Source organism: Silurus meridionalis, chromosome 1, assembly GCF_014805685.1.
Source record: "Silurus meridionalis isolate SWU-2019-XX chromosome 1, ASM1480568v1, whole genome shotgun sequence".
Taxonomy (NCBI): Eukaryota; Metazoa; Chordata; class Actinopteri; order Siluriformes; family Siluridae; genus Silurus; species Silurus meridionalis.
The window spans coordinates 19,101,856-19,118,833 of record NC_060884.1 but is presented as its reverse complement, the minus strand read 5'-3'; the positions used below and the strand labels follow the sequence as shown (position 1 = coordinate 19,118,833).

Here is a 16,978-nt window from a genome sequence, read left to right as displayed (position 1 = left end):
ATGTCTGTATTTCAAAAAACAATAATCAGATGTTTCTGGTTGTACTCTCTGTCTAGGCACCCCCTCCCACCCCATAAACTAAGTGGTGTTCCAGGCAGTTGGATATAGGCACTTGGCAAATCTGAGCACTTAGTCTCTTGACAAAGTGACTTTTTTTAATCAATTTGAATGCATCAGCAGCAGCATTAAAAGCCCCCACTCCTTTTGCCCCATTGACTCACCCCGAATCTCAATATTTAATATATCTTTAGAGTTCCAGTAATGGCCCAGATTTATCATGTGTTGAGCAGCCATGGTGGGTTGAAATACGAAATAGCTGAAGAGATTTGGTGACTTTTAAAGGTGACTGCAGTGATTGGATTTCACAGAGTAAGGCTGATAGTTAAGAGCTCTGTGGAGTCTACAGGACCAACTGCTGAATGATGGACATTTAACAGGACCAGCATGCACAAACCCACATCCGAGGAGGATTTAGAATTAATGACAAACAGAAAACCTTAAGGACCTAAATGCTTTATTCAATCAGGTGTGGATATGTTCAGGTGGCAAATTATTTGCAACAATCATTTAATTCTCTAGGCCATTAGTGATTGCATTGTATTAAATGTAAATTTGCATTGAAGCGATGGGACAGACCTTAAATGGGAAAGATTTTAAATATACAATGAAAGGGTAAAACACTTCCACAAAATCTATGAAAAGGCAGTACACAAGTTTAAATAATTTAAGCACAAATAGGTGGTATATGGAAGTCATTGTAAGCCAAGTTTTATCTGACTGACATGACATTAAATTAGTCCAATTTAGTGGTTAAAGATCAATGGTTTAATAACTATAATGACTTTCTTTTATTATAGTAAAATATTATACAGATGCCAAGTTTACTTTAGATTGTCACAGACAAGTTTTACAATCCTGCTTTTGTGGAGACTTTTTTTAGAATAACATCTGTATATTCTCTCAACAAACTCTAAATGTGAGCCAGAAATGTTTTAATTGACAGTGATTTAAGTCCCCAAAGTTTGCTGGAGAACAAAGACAGCTAAAGTCCTTGAACATTTTAGAGGTTTAAGTGGCTCCACTTTGGCCGTTTGTATGGGGTGCCTGCCCATTAATATTGACTCTGGCATAGGATTTGCTGACATTGTCTTCGAGGTAACTTGGGGTATAACTGCATTGAGGTGGTGCACTGAAAAAAGCTGAGAAAAAGTACAGTTCATTTTTTAATTGACTGAAATATTGCTTTGAATAAAATCAAATATTTAATTTCTTATACTTGTACATTTGCTTTGGCATTATCTGACACTATGTGCCATAATGATGCTTTGATATTTTTTGCAGTACTAGACATCAGTTCTAGACATCAGTTCTTAAGCATATGCCATACATATTTATGCATTTATCCAGTTTGTTTGCTGTTCTGACCCATAGATTTGTTAAACCTTTGGAGAAATGTCTAATAAATGTGTCATACTATATATGTAGCAACATCAAGAATGTGTATGGGTAGAGCAGTTCTGGACAGTAAACATGTTTATGCTAAAAATAAAAATGAAATTAAATGGTTTTAAATCATTTTAAGAATCCTCTAATATGATCTGTTTTAACACTTGTTCAATGTAGATAATACATTTTATACAGAAAAGTTATATTCAACTAATAATATATATTCTTTTGTTAAATATTTGTAATAATTAATAATTAGTAATGCTATTAGTATAAAAATAGAGAGAGGGTGATGTTTTCACTTTGACTTTGTCAATCATCTGCGTGTAGTCTTTAAATCCAGTCCAGCAGTCAATTCAGAGGAGCATATCAAACGTCTGAATCACAGCACATCTACAGTCTGCAAGAGTCTTGCTGATCACGTGATTCATCAGCCCCACCCATTTTTTTCATTTTCATTTTCATTTGTTTAATAGTTTGTTTGTTTGTTTTTAAAATCTACATTTGAAGCTCCGTATGGTTTCTTTCAACAGAGGTTGTCCAACTGTGAAAAAAATTCCCTCTATTTGGGAGGGCAACAAACAGTCTGTCAGGATTTGGCAGGGTTTCAATGGGTTGCAGAGAGGAAAGAGAGCAGAGTCAGGCCACTGAACTCATGTCAAACTCTTTTAGCATGTGTATGTCTGTGTATAGCCTGACCTGTAAGTAAGGCTATATATATATATATATATATATATATATATACAGTGCCCTCCACAATTATTGGCACCCCTGTTTAAGATGTGGTCGTGGACTTCTAAAAATTCTTCTTTTTTTAAAAACAACATAGAACCCAAATGCAAAAAAAGAGAAAAATCCAACCTTTCATTTAAGTACATAACTTTGGTGGTAAAAAAAATCATACATTTAGAAAAGAAAAAAAACTTGAAATCATGTGTCCCACAATTATTGGCACCCCTAACAATTCCTCTGAAAAATGTTATTGTTTTTTTTTTTTTAATATATTTTTCTGTAGTTGCTAAGGTTGGTCAGGGTATCTAGGGACTTTTAATTAGTAATTCATGATTTCCTGTTTCCCTGGGGTATAAATATGACGTGACACAGAGGCCTAATTCTCTTACCCATTTGTCAACATGGCAAAGACAAGAGAACACACCATTCAAGTAAGGCAGATGTGTGTCGACCTTCATAAGTCAGGCAATGGCTACAAGAAAATAGCCACTCGCCTTAACTTGCCGGTATCTACAGTCAGAGGAATCATTAAGAAGTTTAAAACAACTGGAACAGTGACAAACAAGGCTGGAAGAGGTCCCAAGTTTATCTTGCCACAACGCACAGTGAGGAGGATGGTAAGAGAAGTAAAAAAATTTCCCAAGCTCACCGTCACAGAATTGCATCAAAGAGTGGCATCTTGGGGTCACAGAGTCTCCAAAACAACCATCAGACGCTCTCTACATGCCAACAAGCTGTTTGGGAGGCATGCAAGGAAAAAGCCTTTTCTCACTAACACTCACAAACGTAAACATCTGGAGTTTGCTAAGCGGTACTGGGACTTCAACTGGGATCGTGTGCTTTGGTCAGATGAGACTAAGATTGAGCTTTTTGGCAACAAACACTCTAAGTGGGTCTGGCGTAAAACAAAAGATGAGTATGCCGAAAAGCACCTCATGCCCACCGTGAAGTATGGTGGAGGATCTGTGATGCTGTGGGCCTGTTTCTCTTCCAAAGGCCCTGGGAACCTTGTTAGGGTGCATGGCATTATGAACGCTTTGAAGTACCAGGATATTTTAAATAAAAACCTGATGGCCTCTGCCAGAAAGCTGAAGATGGGTCGTCATTGGGTCTTTCAGCAGGATAATGATCCAAAACATGTGGCAAAATCTACACAAAAGTGGTTCAGCAGTCACAAACTCAAGGTCCTCCCATGGCCATCTCAGTCCCCAGACCTCAACCCAATCGAAAACCTGTGGGGCGAGCTAAAGAGAAGAGTGCATAAGAGAGGACCCAGGACACTGGATGATCTAGAAAGATTGTGCAAAGAAGAATGGTCAAAATCCTCTCTCTGTGTTCTCCAATCTTGTGAAATGTTATAGGAGGAGATTAAGTGCTGTCTTGTTGGCAAAAGGAGGTTGTACAAAGTATTAACATCAGGGGTGCCAATAATTGTGGCACACATGATTTCAAGTTTTTTTTTTTTCTCAAATGTGTGATTTTTTACCACCAAAGTAATGTACTTAAATAAAGGTTGGATTTTCTCTTTTTGCATTTGGGTTCTATGTTGTTTTAAAAAAAAGGAGAATTTTTTTAAGTCCACGACCACATCTTAAACAGGGGTGCCAATAATTGTGGAGGGCACTGTATATATATATATATATATATATATATATATATATATATATATATATATATATATATATATATATATATATATATATATATATATAAATGTATAGAAATATAGCCTTACTTACAGGTGACATAGTCATTTATATAGTTAATCTAGAATACAGTCTACTCAAAAACACAGAAGAGATGGGGTTAAGCAAAACAGTGTAGAATTGCATTAAACAGAATGGAGTCTTAGGGAAATGTTTTTTGTAGACTCCTGGAGCAATTTTATTTCATAGTTTCACAGCTCAAAGAAGAAATTTGAGTGTGTTGAGGAATAGGATGAAATGCTAGGATTAAATTAATCTGAAAGACTAAAATTATTTGTGTTTTTCTTTCCTGCATTCATTTTGTTTTTAAACCATTAAGGCTTCTATGTTTGTCCCACTGGTGGTAGTATTAAAGGTTCAATAAAGGACTCTACAACAAAGGACTTCCCTGTCAGGGTTCCAAGATTTTAGCCATTTAGAAGTCTAAGAATCATTAAGAAGTTAAGAAGACTTTTTTTTTGCAAGTGCACCAAGTGCCAAGACTGTTTAGCTGTATTTTAAATGTCTGGCTCTGAGAACTTGGTCTATTGAAAAACAAAAACAATAAAAACTAAACAATTATTTGGACTTTCACAGTAAACATTCCACAGTTAATAGATTCAGGAATTATTCAGGGGTTCTTTAAGAGTTTGTTGGATAATTAGCAGATAGAAGCTCCCAAAATGCATTCCATGTTCAAAATCTTTCTAATAAGAAATAACTTTGTCATATAGTTATACATAGAACCTTTAAGGATTCAGCCAGCAGGACTACTGAGAAACCTGAAAGGTTCCACATTTTACGAGTGTACAGCTCACTGTATGATCTGTTTGCTCTGAAACTATGAAAGATAAGCTACAAGAACTGTTTCCTCATTATGCTTTGCTCTTTACATTCTGCAGGACATGTGTGTATAGCACAGACAGTGAAAATTCCTCGTGAACCCAAACTAGGAGAGTTTGACAAGATTATTCACACACTTGGAGAAAATTCCAATGCCAGAGTGGTGATCATTTTTGCAAGTGAAGATGATATAAGGTAAGTACAAAAAATGGAGTAAGCGTGACAATGTAGACATTAGGCTTTTTAAATGAAGTTAGAGGGACAGGGATTAACAAAGTGGCTGAACTGCAACAAGATAATTGCAACCTTCCACACTTGCCCTAGAAATCTGCATCTAGTAATTTAGAGGTTAATCTGGTTAATTAGAATGGAGATGTTGCTACTGCATTACAATACAGGCGAAGCAGCAATGAATTGCAGGCACACCACCCACAGTCAAACTTTGTTTAACAGCTTTTACCAAGATTTAATATTCTAGAAATATGTACAAAATACACCAACAAACGTTGTTGCAGTTATGAGACACATTCTGTGTAATGCACAGAATGTTTTTGTGTTTTATTAGTCCCCCATTTTTCCCCAGCACTAGATGTGTGTAGTGGTTTAGTGTAGCAGGCTGATGCCACTGTAAATCATTCTGCAATCTTTTGCAGTTAATGGTTATGGAAAAGGCAGAAATTTGTAGTTTCCATGTGAGGTCTATAATTCTTTTCATGCTGACTTTTCGTGTTTCCTGCAACATTTTCTGTGTAATGATCATATATACAGTATATATATATATATATATATATATATATATATATATATATATATATATATATATATATATAGTACAGTATATATTGAACCCAGCCATTAGGGATGCATAAGCCAGTGCACTCTTAGTGCCGGTCCCAAGCCCGGGTAAATGGGGAGGGTTGCGTTAGGAAGGGCATCCAGCGTAAAACGTGCCAAATCAAATATGCGGATCACAAATGAGAATTTCGTACCGGATCGGTCGAGGCCCGGGTTAACAACGACCGCCACAGGTATTGTTAGCCGACAGGGTACCGGTGGAAATTGGGCTACTGTTGGCCGAAGGAGGAGAAGGAGAGGAGGAAGAAGTCTACAGAGACGGCAGGAAAAGGAGCAGTGTAGGAGAGTGGAGGTTCGGGTTGGTACTTTAAATGTTGGTACTATGACGGGTAAAGGGAGAGAGATAGCTAATATGATGGAGAGGAGAAAGGTAGATATGTTGTGTGTTCAGAAGACCAAGTGGAAAGGGAGTAAGGCCAGGAACATTGGAGGTGGATTCAAACTGTTCTATCATGGTGTGGATGGAAAGAGAAATGGTGTAGGGGTGATTCTGAAGGAAGAGTACAGTAAGAGTGTAGTGGAGGTGAAGAGAGTTTTTGATAGGGTGATGAACATGAAGCTGGAAGTTGAAGGAATGATGATAAATGTCATCAGTGCTTATGCTCCACAAGTCGGCTGTGAGATGGAGGAGAAGGAAAGATTCTGGAGTGAATTAGATGAAGTGGTAGATGGTGTACCTAGGAAAGAACGATTGGTGATTGGGGCAGACTTTAATGGGCATGTCGGTGAAGGGAACAGAGGTGATGAGGAGGTGATGGGTAGGTATGGCCTTAAGGAGAGGAATGTGGAAGGGCAGATGGTGGTAGATTTTGCTAAAAGGATGGAAATGGCAGTGGTGAACACTTATTTTAAGAAGAAGGAGGATCATAGGGTGATGTATAAGAGTGGAGGAAGGTGCACACAGGTGGACTATGTTCTGTGCAGGAGATGCAACCTGAAGGAGATTGGAGACTGTAAGGTGTTGGCAAGGGACAGTGTAGCTAGACAGCATCGGATAGTGGTCTGTAGGATGGTTTTGGAGGCGAAGAAGAAGAGAAAGAGAGTAAGGACTGAAAGAAGAATAAGATGGTGGAAACTGAAGGAGGAAGAGTGTAGTGTGAGTTTCAGGGAAGAGGTCAGACAGGGGCTCGGTGGTGGTGAAGAGGTGTTGGGTGATTGGGAAACTACTGCAGGAGTGATGAGGGAGGCAGCTAGAAAAGTACTTGGTGTGACATCTGGAAATAGAATGGAAGACAAGGAGACGTGGTGGTGGAATGAGGAAGTGCAGGAGAGCATAAGGAGAAAGAGGTTGGCAAAACAGAAGTGGGATAGACAGAGTGATGAGAAAAGTAGGCAGGAGTACAAGGAGATGCGGCAGCAGGTAAAGAGGGATGTGGCGAAAGCCAAGGAAAAGGCATATGAGGAGCTGTATGAGAGGTTGGACACTAAGGAAGGAGAAAAGGATTTATACCGATTGGCCAGGCAGAGGGACCGAGCTGGGTAGGATGTGCTGCAAGTTAGAGCAATAAAGGATGGAGAGGCTAATGTGTTGACTAGTGAGGAGAGTGTGTTGAGAAGGTGGAGGGAGTATTTTAAACAGCTGATGAATAAGGAAAATCAGAGAGAGAGAAGGTTGGATGATGTGGAGTTGGTAAGGCAGGATGTAGATAGGATTAGTAAGGAGGAAGTGAGAGCAGCGATTAAGAGGATGAAGAGTGGAAAGTCGGTTGGACCAGATGACATACCTGTAGAAGCATGGAGATGTTTAGGAGAGATCGCAGTGGAGTTTTTAACCAGATTGTTTAACAAGATTCTGGAAGGTTGGAGGATGCCTGAGGAATGGAGAAGGAGTGTGCTGGTACCGATCTCTAAGCATAAGGGAGATGTGCAGACCTGCAGTAACTACAGGGGAATTAAGTTGATCAGTCACACCATGAAGTTATGGGAAAGAGTAGTGGAAGCCAGGCTGAGAGAAGAGGTGACCATCTGTGAGCAACAGTATGGTTTCATGCAGAGGAAGAGCACCACAGACGCCTTATTTGATTTGAGGATGTTGATGGAGAAGTATAGAGAAGGACAGAAGGAATTGCATTGTGGATTTGTGGATTTAGAGAAAGCATACGACAGGGTGCCGAGAGAGGAGCTGTGGTACTGTATGAGGAAGTCAGGTGTGTCAGAGAAGTATGTGAGGGTGGTGCAGGACATGGATGAGGACAGTGTGACAGCAGTGAAGTGTGCAGTAGGAACGACAGACTGGTTCACGGTGAGGGTTCGACTACATCAAGGATCGACCCTGAGTCCTTTCCTGTTTGCAGTGGTGATGGACAGGTTGACGGACGAGGTCAGACAGGAGTCACCCTGGACTATGATGTTTGTGGATGATATTGTCATTTGTGGTGAGAGTAGTGAGCAGGTTGAGAAGAGCCTGGAGAGGTGGAGATATGCACTGGAGAGAAGGGGAATGAAAGTCAGTAGGAGTAAGACAGAGTACATGTGTGTGAATGAGAGGGAGGGCAGTGGAGTGGTGCGGTTCAGGGAGAAGAGGTGGAGAAGGTGGAGGAGTTCAGGTACCTGGGGTCAACAGTGCAAAGTAATGGAGAGTGTGTTAGAGAAGTGAAGAAAAGAGTGCAGGCAGGGTGGAGTGGGTGAGGAAGGGTGACGGGAGTGATTTTTGATAGTAGGGTATCTGCAAGAATGAAAGGGAAAGTTTATAAACTGTGGTGAGACCTGCGATGTTGTATGGATTAGAGACAGTGGCATTGAGTAGAAGACAGGAGGTGGAGCTGGAGGTAGCAGAGCTGAAGATGTTAAGGTTTTCGTTGGGAGTGACGAGGATGGACAAGATTAGAAATGAGTTTATTAGAGGGACAGCGCATGTAGGACGTTTTGGTGACAAGGTGAGGGAGGCGAGATTGAGATGGTTTGGACATGTGCAGAGGAGGGACATGAATTATATTGGTAGAAGAATGCTGAGGATGGAGCCACCAGGTAGGAGGAAAAGAGGAAGGCGGCAGATGAAAGAGGCAGATGTAGAGGGTGGTATGGAGACGGATGATCCACTGTGGCGACCCCTAATGGGAGCAGCCGAAAGAAGAAGAAGAAGAAGAAGAAGAAGAAGAAGAAGAAGATAGTACAGTATATATTGAAAAGGTTCAATATAAACCAAAGTGTTTATATGATTTAAATGTAATTGTATAATTAACATATCCCAAATCCTTTTAGAAATTCTAAACATTTTTACCATGTTTATTTAAGCTTTTTACTATACATTTTCTTTTAACGTTTAGAATAATTATTGTATATGTAAATGTTTAATGCTAAATATATACTTCACATTTGGCCACCCCGAGTTTAGTGTCACAGACAAAAGACAACTGCAAGTTTAAATGTGTAAACTATGAATTAACAATTTCAGAATTAGAAAAAAATATAATAAAGTTATAAAATACAGTTGTGATTGGGACTAAAGATGTGTTGCCACAGTATACTGTTGTTAACTGCAACATCTTTATCGCTGCAATTTTATCTCTCTGACTGAAAAACAGTCTGGCTTCATTTCAGAAACAATGAATGTGTTTCATCAAGAAGCATGTTGTGGCCTACAAGTGGGATGTATAGCTGGCAGCTTGTTGATTTAATGAGCTAACTACTTGAGATGGGAGCTATTGGCTAAAATGGTGCCCCACAATAAGCAGGTAGTGAATAACAACAGGTTGTAGTTCTTCTGTTTTAAATCATATTACACATTTTAGTTACAAAAGCTCTTTTCGTTTAGTAGGAGACCAAGCACTTTAATGTGTACAGTATGAGGAGAGTTGCCATTTCCTAAATGGCCTGTTTGTTGATGGTGACATGTAGGAGCCAGTTGTCCAAGTAAAGCAGCATCCTGATGCCTCTGAATATAATTATAAAGAAAAACACCCAGGGCCCTAGCAAGAGGCCTAAGGGTAAAACTTTGAATTACGATGCTGGTCACTGGAAGGCAAAAAATGTAAAAGAATCTCTGATCTGAGCCATCACACAGGTCCACCAACAACTGATGCAAACTTGTCAGCACAGACCATTTGAAAATCTTCAGTTCAGTCTTCTGAAAATACAATTGGATAAAAAAAAATTGCAGCAAATTATTATTATTATAGTTTTTATTATTATTATTATTATTTTATTTTTTATTAATATTATTCATTTATTAATATATATTTTTTTACATTTCTATAACCTCTGTGACCTAAACATTTCCTAAAAGAGCAACTTTGTTGGCCAAAGAAGGTTCAAACTGAAGTTGTAATTACCATGACATTGTAATCAGGGCAAACTAATTGCCATTGTTTCTGAGGTACAGGATTTACCCAGAAGCCAGCTTCAGTCCTAAGGCATTATTTTCACTATTGCAGGTTTCAGTGAGGCACACAGAGCCTTTGCAAGCATTAAAGCATGTAACCAGGTAGTGGTAAGACAAAAGCCAAATAGAAGGGCTCTTTTCTAGTTCTTTGGCTAAAGCCCCAATAAAGATTCTAGCATACATCTTGGTTGTGGTTGATAATTACTCCAAATGAGTCACCTCATCCTTGCCTACTGTAAGTGTCTATCTGTTAGGAGTGAGGTGTGGATCAGCTCAACTTTGTAGAATGCAGTGATTCTACTTTTCCTAGCAGTAAAATGACTAATGGATTGCCAGAGTGCGTCGCACCTGATGCAATATCGAAATTCCCAGAGGAACTTAATCACTACATCTGTATTCAGAATTTAGGAAGCACACATATGCTTTAGTTCATAAGACCACTAGAAATTCCATACAGGCATCAGTGGCAGACAATCTTGTGATATTATTACATATACCACAAACATCTGTTGTTATATATGTCAAATTCTTTAGTAAAATATCCATTGTGCTAATAAAAGTCTTGCACTGTGTCATAGTAAAATCTGTCATTATCAGCACTATGTTAAAAAAGCACATTCATACTGTGGATTGTATAGCAGCATCCAATTCCCAGCAGGCAACCAACATTTTAAAAAGTGGTTGCCATAATTAGTTTAAAGCCTGTCAGGGGCACCTATGAGCCAGCAGAGGCCAACCCAAAGCGATATTTCCATTTTCGCTGAGGGTGGAGCTGATAGTGGCAGTTCAATTACTAAGTCATTATCAGTGTATAAAACTCTACCAGATTACAGCATTACAGTGCATTTTAAGATGGTTAATGTTGTTCTAGAGCCTGTCTTCAGCTGCCAGGGGATTCTGACACCTGCTGTACAAGTGTGAGTCTTGCAGCATGGTGCAAGCGGAAGGTGAAATTGTACCTAAGGGAAGAAAAATTAGGGGATTCTTGTGCAAAGCGAAGACAACTTTAGTATGTTACCCAAAATAAATTTGACTTAACAGACTCACAGTATAACAGCATGTGGTATGGTGAGGGAAAACTGCACAACCCTACAAGCAGACATGCTGCTAGAGAGCAGGGAATGTGGAATGCTCTGTGCAGATAAACCCGGGAGAGAGCCTGACTTAGTGGGAAGAGTGAGGGGCGAATGGAAGAAAACAAACAATGTTTTGTGTCATCTGGCATATTCAAGGGTCTGTTCATTGGCTAGATAGTTTGAGATCTTGTCTGCCTTGCTGCCTGCTTACCAACAATATAAAGCATTTTAATTAATAGCGAATAACAATATGAGTTAAAAATAGAGAGGCTAGCAATGCTAACTTAAAAAACTCTTAACCAGATTAAGCTCACAAAAACAAAAATACAAGAGTTAGGGAGGTGAGTTTATTACCGTGGTACGTCAATATTTTCACAGCAGAGCCTAATTTTCATTAGGACATTGCTGCAGTGTGGCCGTAATTCCGCCCACAGCCACACGTTTTATCACATCAGCAACATTTCAATTATACTACGTCAATTATACCATGTTGCCCATGCCATGTGAGCATGCACTGGTCCGTAAATTTAATATGAACATTAAGACTTTGTATGGAAATTTTGAGCACAATGTTGAAAAAGTTTAATTGTCTTTCCCAGCAGACTTTTTAGAACATTTAAGCATTCACGTCGGCAGAAATGAATTTAAAATAAAAAATTTATATTTCACTATAATATTTTCCCAAACAATGTGTATATAGTATAGTTTAGTATAGTATAGCAAAGACAAAATCTTTGTATGTACATAATAAATAGTTCATGCCAATTTTAAATGTAAAGCTTAAATATACAGTAAATGTTCAATGAAGATGTAGGGCTCCCTGGTGGTCTAGCGGTTAGGATGTGACCCGGGTTCGATTCCCGCTCAGGGACCCACCCCCAGCCACTCTTAGTGCTGGTCCCAAGCCCAGATAAAATGGGGAGGGTTGCGTTAGGAAGGGCATCCAGCGTAACAGCATGTGCCAAATCAAACATGCGGATGATCCGCTGTGGCAACCCCTAATGAGAGAAGCCGAAAGAAAGTTGTTCAATGAAGATGTAGGATTTTAAAAATAAGAATTTTCATTTCCTGAAGAAATTGTGAGTGCTGCAAAGTTTGTCACCAGACTCGCTTTTTCATTACTGCTACACACACCAAACAATTCTTATATTATATTTGCTGAGCATTTAATATGTTAGTTTTCTGTTATTTTGTGGAGGCCAATGACATCACTACATTACCCAGAAATCTTTTCCCTCTTTAATGAACATTTTGAAATGTCATGTCCATATTGCCGTAATCCAACTGGCATATTTTGATGTTAAGATATGAAAATTCTATGAAGGGTTTCTGTTGTACACCTTTATATTTTACTTTAGGCCACTAATATAATACTAATATGGAAGTAAGGATAATATTTACATTTAATCTTTATTTAAATGTAGTCAAATATGTGATTTTGCAATCATTATGTTTGGCATAAGACTGCACTGAAACTAACTAATGAAACATGTATTGAAATCACTCTAAATGTTGTAAAAGGTCAGCTAGATAAGATCTGACCTTTGTATTTGGCACTCATATTTGTGTAATATTAACACAATAATTAATCTATTGAAAAATATAAATTTGTACATTTATATTTGGGAAATCATTCTTAATTTATTTATACAAAGACATAATTGTTTACCAATAAACAAATGCAACTCCAGTGTACAGTAAAAATATTCATTTCTTGAGGTCAGTGGGGGTTCTGCTCTATATGCAAGAGGAACCACTGTAGCATGATTTTCTCTTTTCTTTCATACCTTGATATATTGCTCCTTCATTACTTGGTGCATTTATCTTGGAAGCTAACTTAAGTTGGCCATATAGTTATCTAATTGAGTGGATTTGTCTTATGACCACTTTTGAACTTTGTATTGTGGCCCTTTGATTGTTTTAGAATCAAATATTAGAACAGATGTAAATTCTCAGATCAGTGGATGTTGACAAACAGTATATATTTATTTAAAATCAACATTAAAATATTATTTAATAATTTAATAATTATTTAAAATATTATTAATGTTCTCCTAATATTATCATTTCTATGGATACTACTCATATATGGGGGTTTCCATGGTTAACGCTTTATGCTCTCTAAGACAAGAAATAAATGTTTTTGGTTTTTTTTTAAACAGAGAGACTGGTTAGTGACAAAGTTTGTAGTTGCTATAAATTAAATGACAATTTAAACTATGTTGTTTCATATTCCATTCCATTAAGTGCAAATGTAAATCACCATGTGCAGTATCATTTGTTAATAACTTAAAAAACAGTAATCATTGGCAAATCAGTGTAGTATGAAATGAATAACAGAGATTTTAGTGGTGCTGTTAGGAAAATAATACAGGGGATTACTGGGGAAGCTACAAATTGTTTTTCTGCTACTCTGAAGGTTTCCAAGACACAGACACAGATATAATTCTTAAATCGATGAAGTTTGGAAGAAACAGGACTCTTTACTAAACTGACACTCTGGTTAAGCTCCAGAGATCATATGATGGGAGAAACTCACAGAAAAGCAACCATTACTATAACACTATTGATCTGGAGTTTATGGCAGAGGGGCCAGATGGAAGCGTCTTCTCAATAAAATATATATGAAAGCCTGCCTGTTATTTGCAAGAAAAGTTCTAATTACAACTTGGCTGTAATGTGTCTTGAACATGTGTCATGTATCTACTATGCTCTTTGGAACCTTTAATGCAACCGAAAATTTTTGTAGCCTTTACCAAATCTGTGCCTTCTGTTCCTCAGCACAATCCTGTCTCTGAGCTCTGCAAGCAGTTCCTTTAACCTCATTGTTTGTTTTTTTCTCTGTTATAAATTTTTTAAGTGTAAAAAAAAGAGAAAACAGAGACAAATGATGTAAACTGAGCAAAAATTTAAGTGCCATAATAAAGTTTCTAAATACTTATACCACTGTGATATTTAATTTTTTTCTGCTTAATACATTTGCACAATTCCAGTTTCTGCTTTGTCATTATTGAGTATGGATTGTACATTGATTAAAAAAGTAAATATTTAAAGCATAATGTAACAAAAAAATTTAAATAAAAAATGAAGAGTTCTGAATACTTTTAGAGTGCACTCTATGTACCTCCAAAGACAGCTTTGCAAATTGGCTGTTGGGTAGTATCTTGTTTTTCTGTGATCTTCAACTTGTCTATTTTTAGGCATTTTGCCAGAACAGTCAAATAAAAATTTACATATTTTAGGGGCTGTGAAGTGAGGGTGTGAATTAATGTGCCAAAAGCTATGCAGGGAGGTGGCAGCCTCTACAGACATATAAAGGTCAATGTGTTATTGACAAAACCAAGCTAAGCAATACACGACATTGGTACTAGCAACTTAGATTTCCAGGACGATTTACATTTCTTAAATTTAGAGCATCAACTTAGTCAATTTTTGTCAAAAATGAGTGCTGAACAGGGAAAAAAATTAAAAATTATATATAATTTTTTTTATATTAAAATACTTAAAGTAAAGTTTAGATTCATTTGTGGCTTTGTTGGTATACTTTTTTATTATTATGCTATCTAAAGCTATTTTGTCACATTATTAGCTAACATTAGTTTACTTGATTAATTTGTCATGAATGTGTTTTTAAAAAAATAGTTACATACTGTAATTGTGAAATGTGTGCAATATGTGAATATTGAAAACCTTTATTCAACAAATTCAAATAAACTGGGATTCATTTAAAACATTATCAATCAACTTTTATATAGTTATTTTCAGCAAGTAATGTAGTAGATACATTTTTTTTAATAGCATAACTTTTGCCATTGTATGATCTTTATAAATTTGTTTTATGACCATTTGTGTTTAGTCAGCTATTTAATCAGCTGGCAAACAAATAAATAACAAACAAACAAATAAATAAATCGAATTATGACACTGCATGTTTATTACATTTATGCTATATGTCATTTAGAAAATAAAGGCATATCTAACAAACCAAAAAATTTTAAATGTAAAACTCTTTTTAATTTACCGATTTAGAAAAATGCCTAATAATATAGGGTCTTTATTGTTTTGGGTTTTTTTTAATTAAAATTTTTAGTTAAATTAAAGAAAAAAAAAAAAAAAAAAAATTCAATTTGCATGTTTGGAAAAATTCACATGGCAGTTGCAGTTTAACTCTAAATTGAAACAACCTTTTGTAGTTTACCATATTTATGTAATTCTAAAGGAATTATGTGTGACGTATATTTTCCATGATCAACCTAATCCTATACTGTAAATCAAATGTAAATTTTTTGTGAGTTGTTACTTTGTTGTCATTATAAAACCATTCAATTGATGTATTGGACAATAGTATAAAGTAGTAGACAATAAAAATATATGCAGTATTTAGTCAGTATTAACAGTGAATTTGAAATTCGTCTTCTTTTCTCTCTATCAAGGCGACTTCTGCAGGCAGCAAAGAAAGCCAACAAAACAGGACATTTTATTTGGGTGGGATCAGACAGCTGGGGCTCTAAGATCTCTCCTGTGCTACACCAAGAGGAGATGGCTGAAGGAGCTATCACCATCCTACCCAAACGCCAGTCTATCAAAGGTAGATTGACGATTAGATTTTATTTTTGAGGCATTCTAATCCCTAAAACTAATACCTTCTGTTGTAAAATGTGCTTCTTTGGCCTCTTTCTCCCAGATTGTTATCGCACTACATGGTACACCAGCTGCATATGGACCTACAGTAAATTGTGTAAATTGTTAACCGCATAAACATCTAAATCATAGGATTACACGTTTTATCCTGAAGCTTATGAAATCGAATTTTCAAAGATTTTGACACTGACTATGACCTGTCTAATCCATGTGTTTGATTAAAAACATTGCAATAAATATTTGAGAAGCACAAATAGTGGTAGTAAGAGTGTGCATAATAATGGCAAAGACAAACAGTAATAGTAGCAATAATGGCTAAACATTACAACTACCTAAATGTTTAAATATGAGATACTTACAAAAGAATAATAAAGCAGTGCTTTAAAGTGCAATAAAGTCCCCTGTACACAGCTGGATGGGCAATAACAAAACGTTATTCATTTCAGAATATTAGTATAGAGCTTTTACAGAAAATAAAACACGGGTTGGTGTGATAATATCAGAATCAGAAAGAGCTTTATTGCCAAGCATATTTGCACTTAAAAGGAATTTGTTTTGGTGACAGAAGCATCTAGATGCACATTTTTTAAATGTAAAAAAAATAAATAAATAAAAAGGAAATAAAAAAGCAACATAAATGAAAAAGAATAAAAGTATAAAAGTTATCACACATTTTTTTATAAAGAAAATAAAAAGAGTATTATTGCACAAAAAAGTATAGCTGTATTAGTACTATTGCACAAAAAGAGTACCAATGCAATCTTCTACCAAAGTGGTTTGCTAATGATGACAATATTAAATTTAACAGTAAAAGACACAAGACACATGAATGAATCACACTGTAACAGAAAACATGACAGAGGTCTGAGATCTATAAAAGGTAATTAAGCATCAGCATGTCAAGTTTGTGACTCACAAGTCCATGTGTGTAAGCTGTTTTATATAGAAGCTGTTTTGTATAGCTGTTATGTATAAGAATGAGTAAATTAATATATCACCATCCGAACCAGTCTATCAGAGGTAGATCAGTGATTAGATTCTCTTCTTGAGACATTCCAATTCCTGAAACTAATATTCTCTGTTGGAAAATGTGCTCCTTTTTTCCCCCACTACATAGTACATCAATTGCATATAGACCTTTAATCAAGTGTGTAAATTGTTAACAGTATAATCAGCTAAATCATAGGATTACACATTTGATCCTGAAGCTTATGGAATTGAATTTCCATAGATGTTAACACTAATTATGACCTGTCTGATCTCAGGGTTTGATAACTACTTCATCGGCAGAACACTGGAAAACAACAGGAGGAATGTCTGGTTTGCTGAATTCTGGGAGAACAATTTCAACTGCAAACTCAACCGCAATGCCTTGAAGA

General features: G+C 36.6%; 1 protein-coding gene across 6 annotated transcripts in view; it reads left to right on the top strand.

Moving 5' to 3' along the window:
* The window catches only part of LOC124383807 (metabotropic glutamate receptor 4-like), a 134,851-nt gene that overhangs the window by 90,374 nt on the left and 27,499 nt on the right, over positions 1-16,978 (top strand). For all 6 annotated transcript variants that reach the window (XR_006925282.1, XR_006925281.1, XM_046846144.1 and 3 more), the window contains exons 4-6: positions 4,766-4,901; positions 15,392-15,546; positions 16,865-16,978. The exon at positions 16,865-16,978 is cut by the window's right edge and continues 27 nt beyond it. Coding sequence is in view for 4 of the 6 variants with exons in the window: in XM_046846144.1 (XP_046702100.1) it covers positions 4,766-4,901; positions 15,392-15,546; positions 16,865-16,978 (405 nt within the window). In the remaining 2 variants the exon portion in view is untranslated. The remainder of the gene's footprint in view (positions 1-4,765; positions 4,902-15,391; positions 15,547-16,864) is intronic.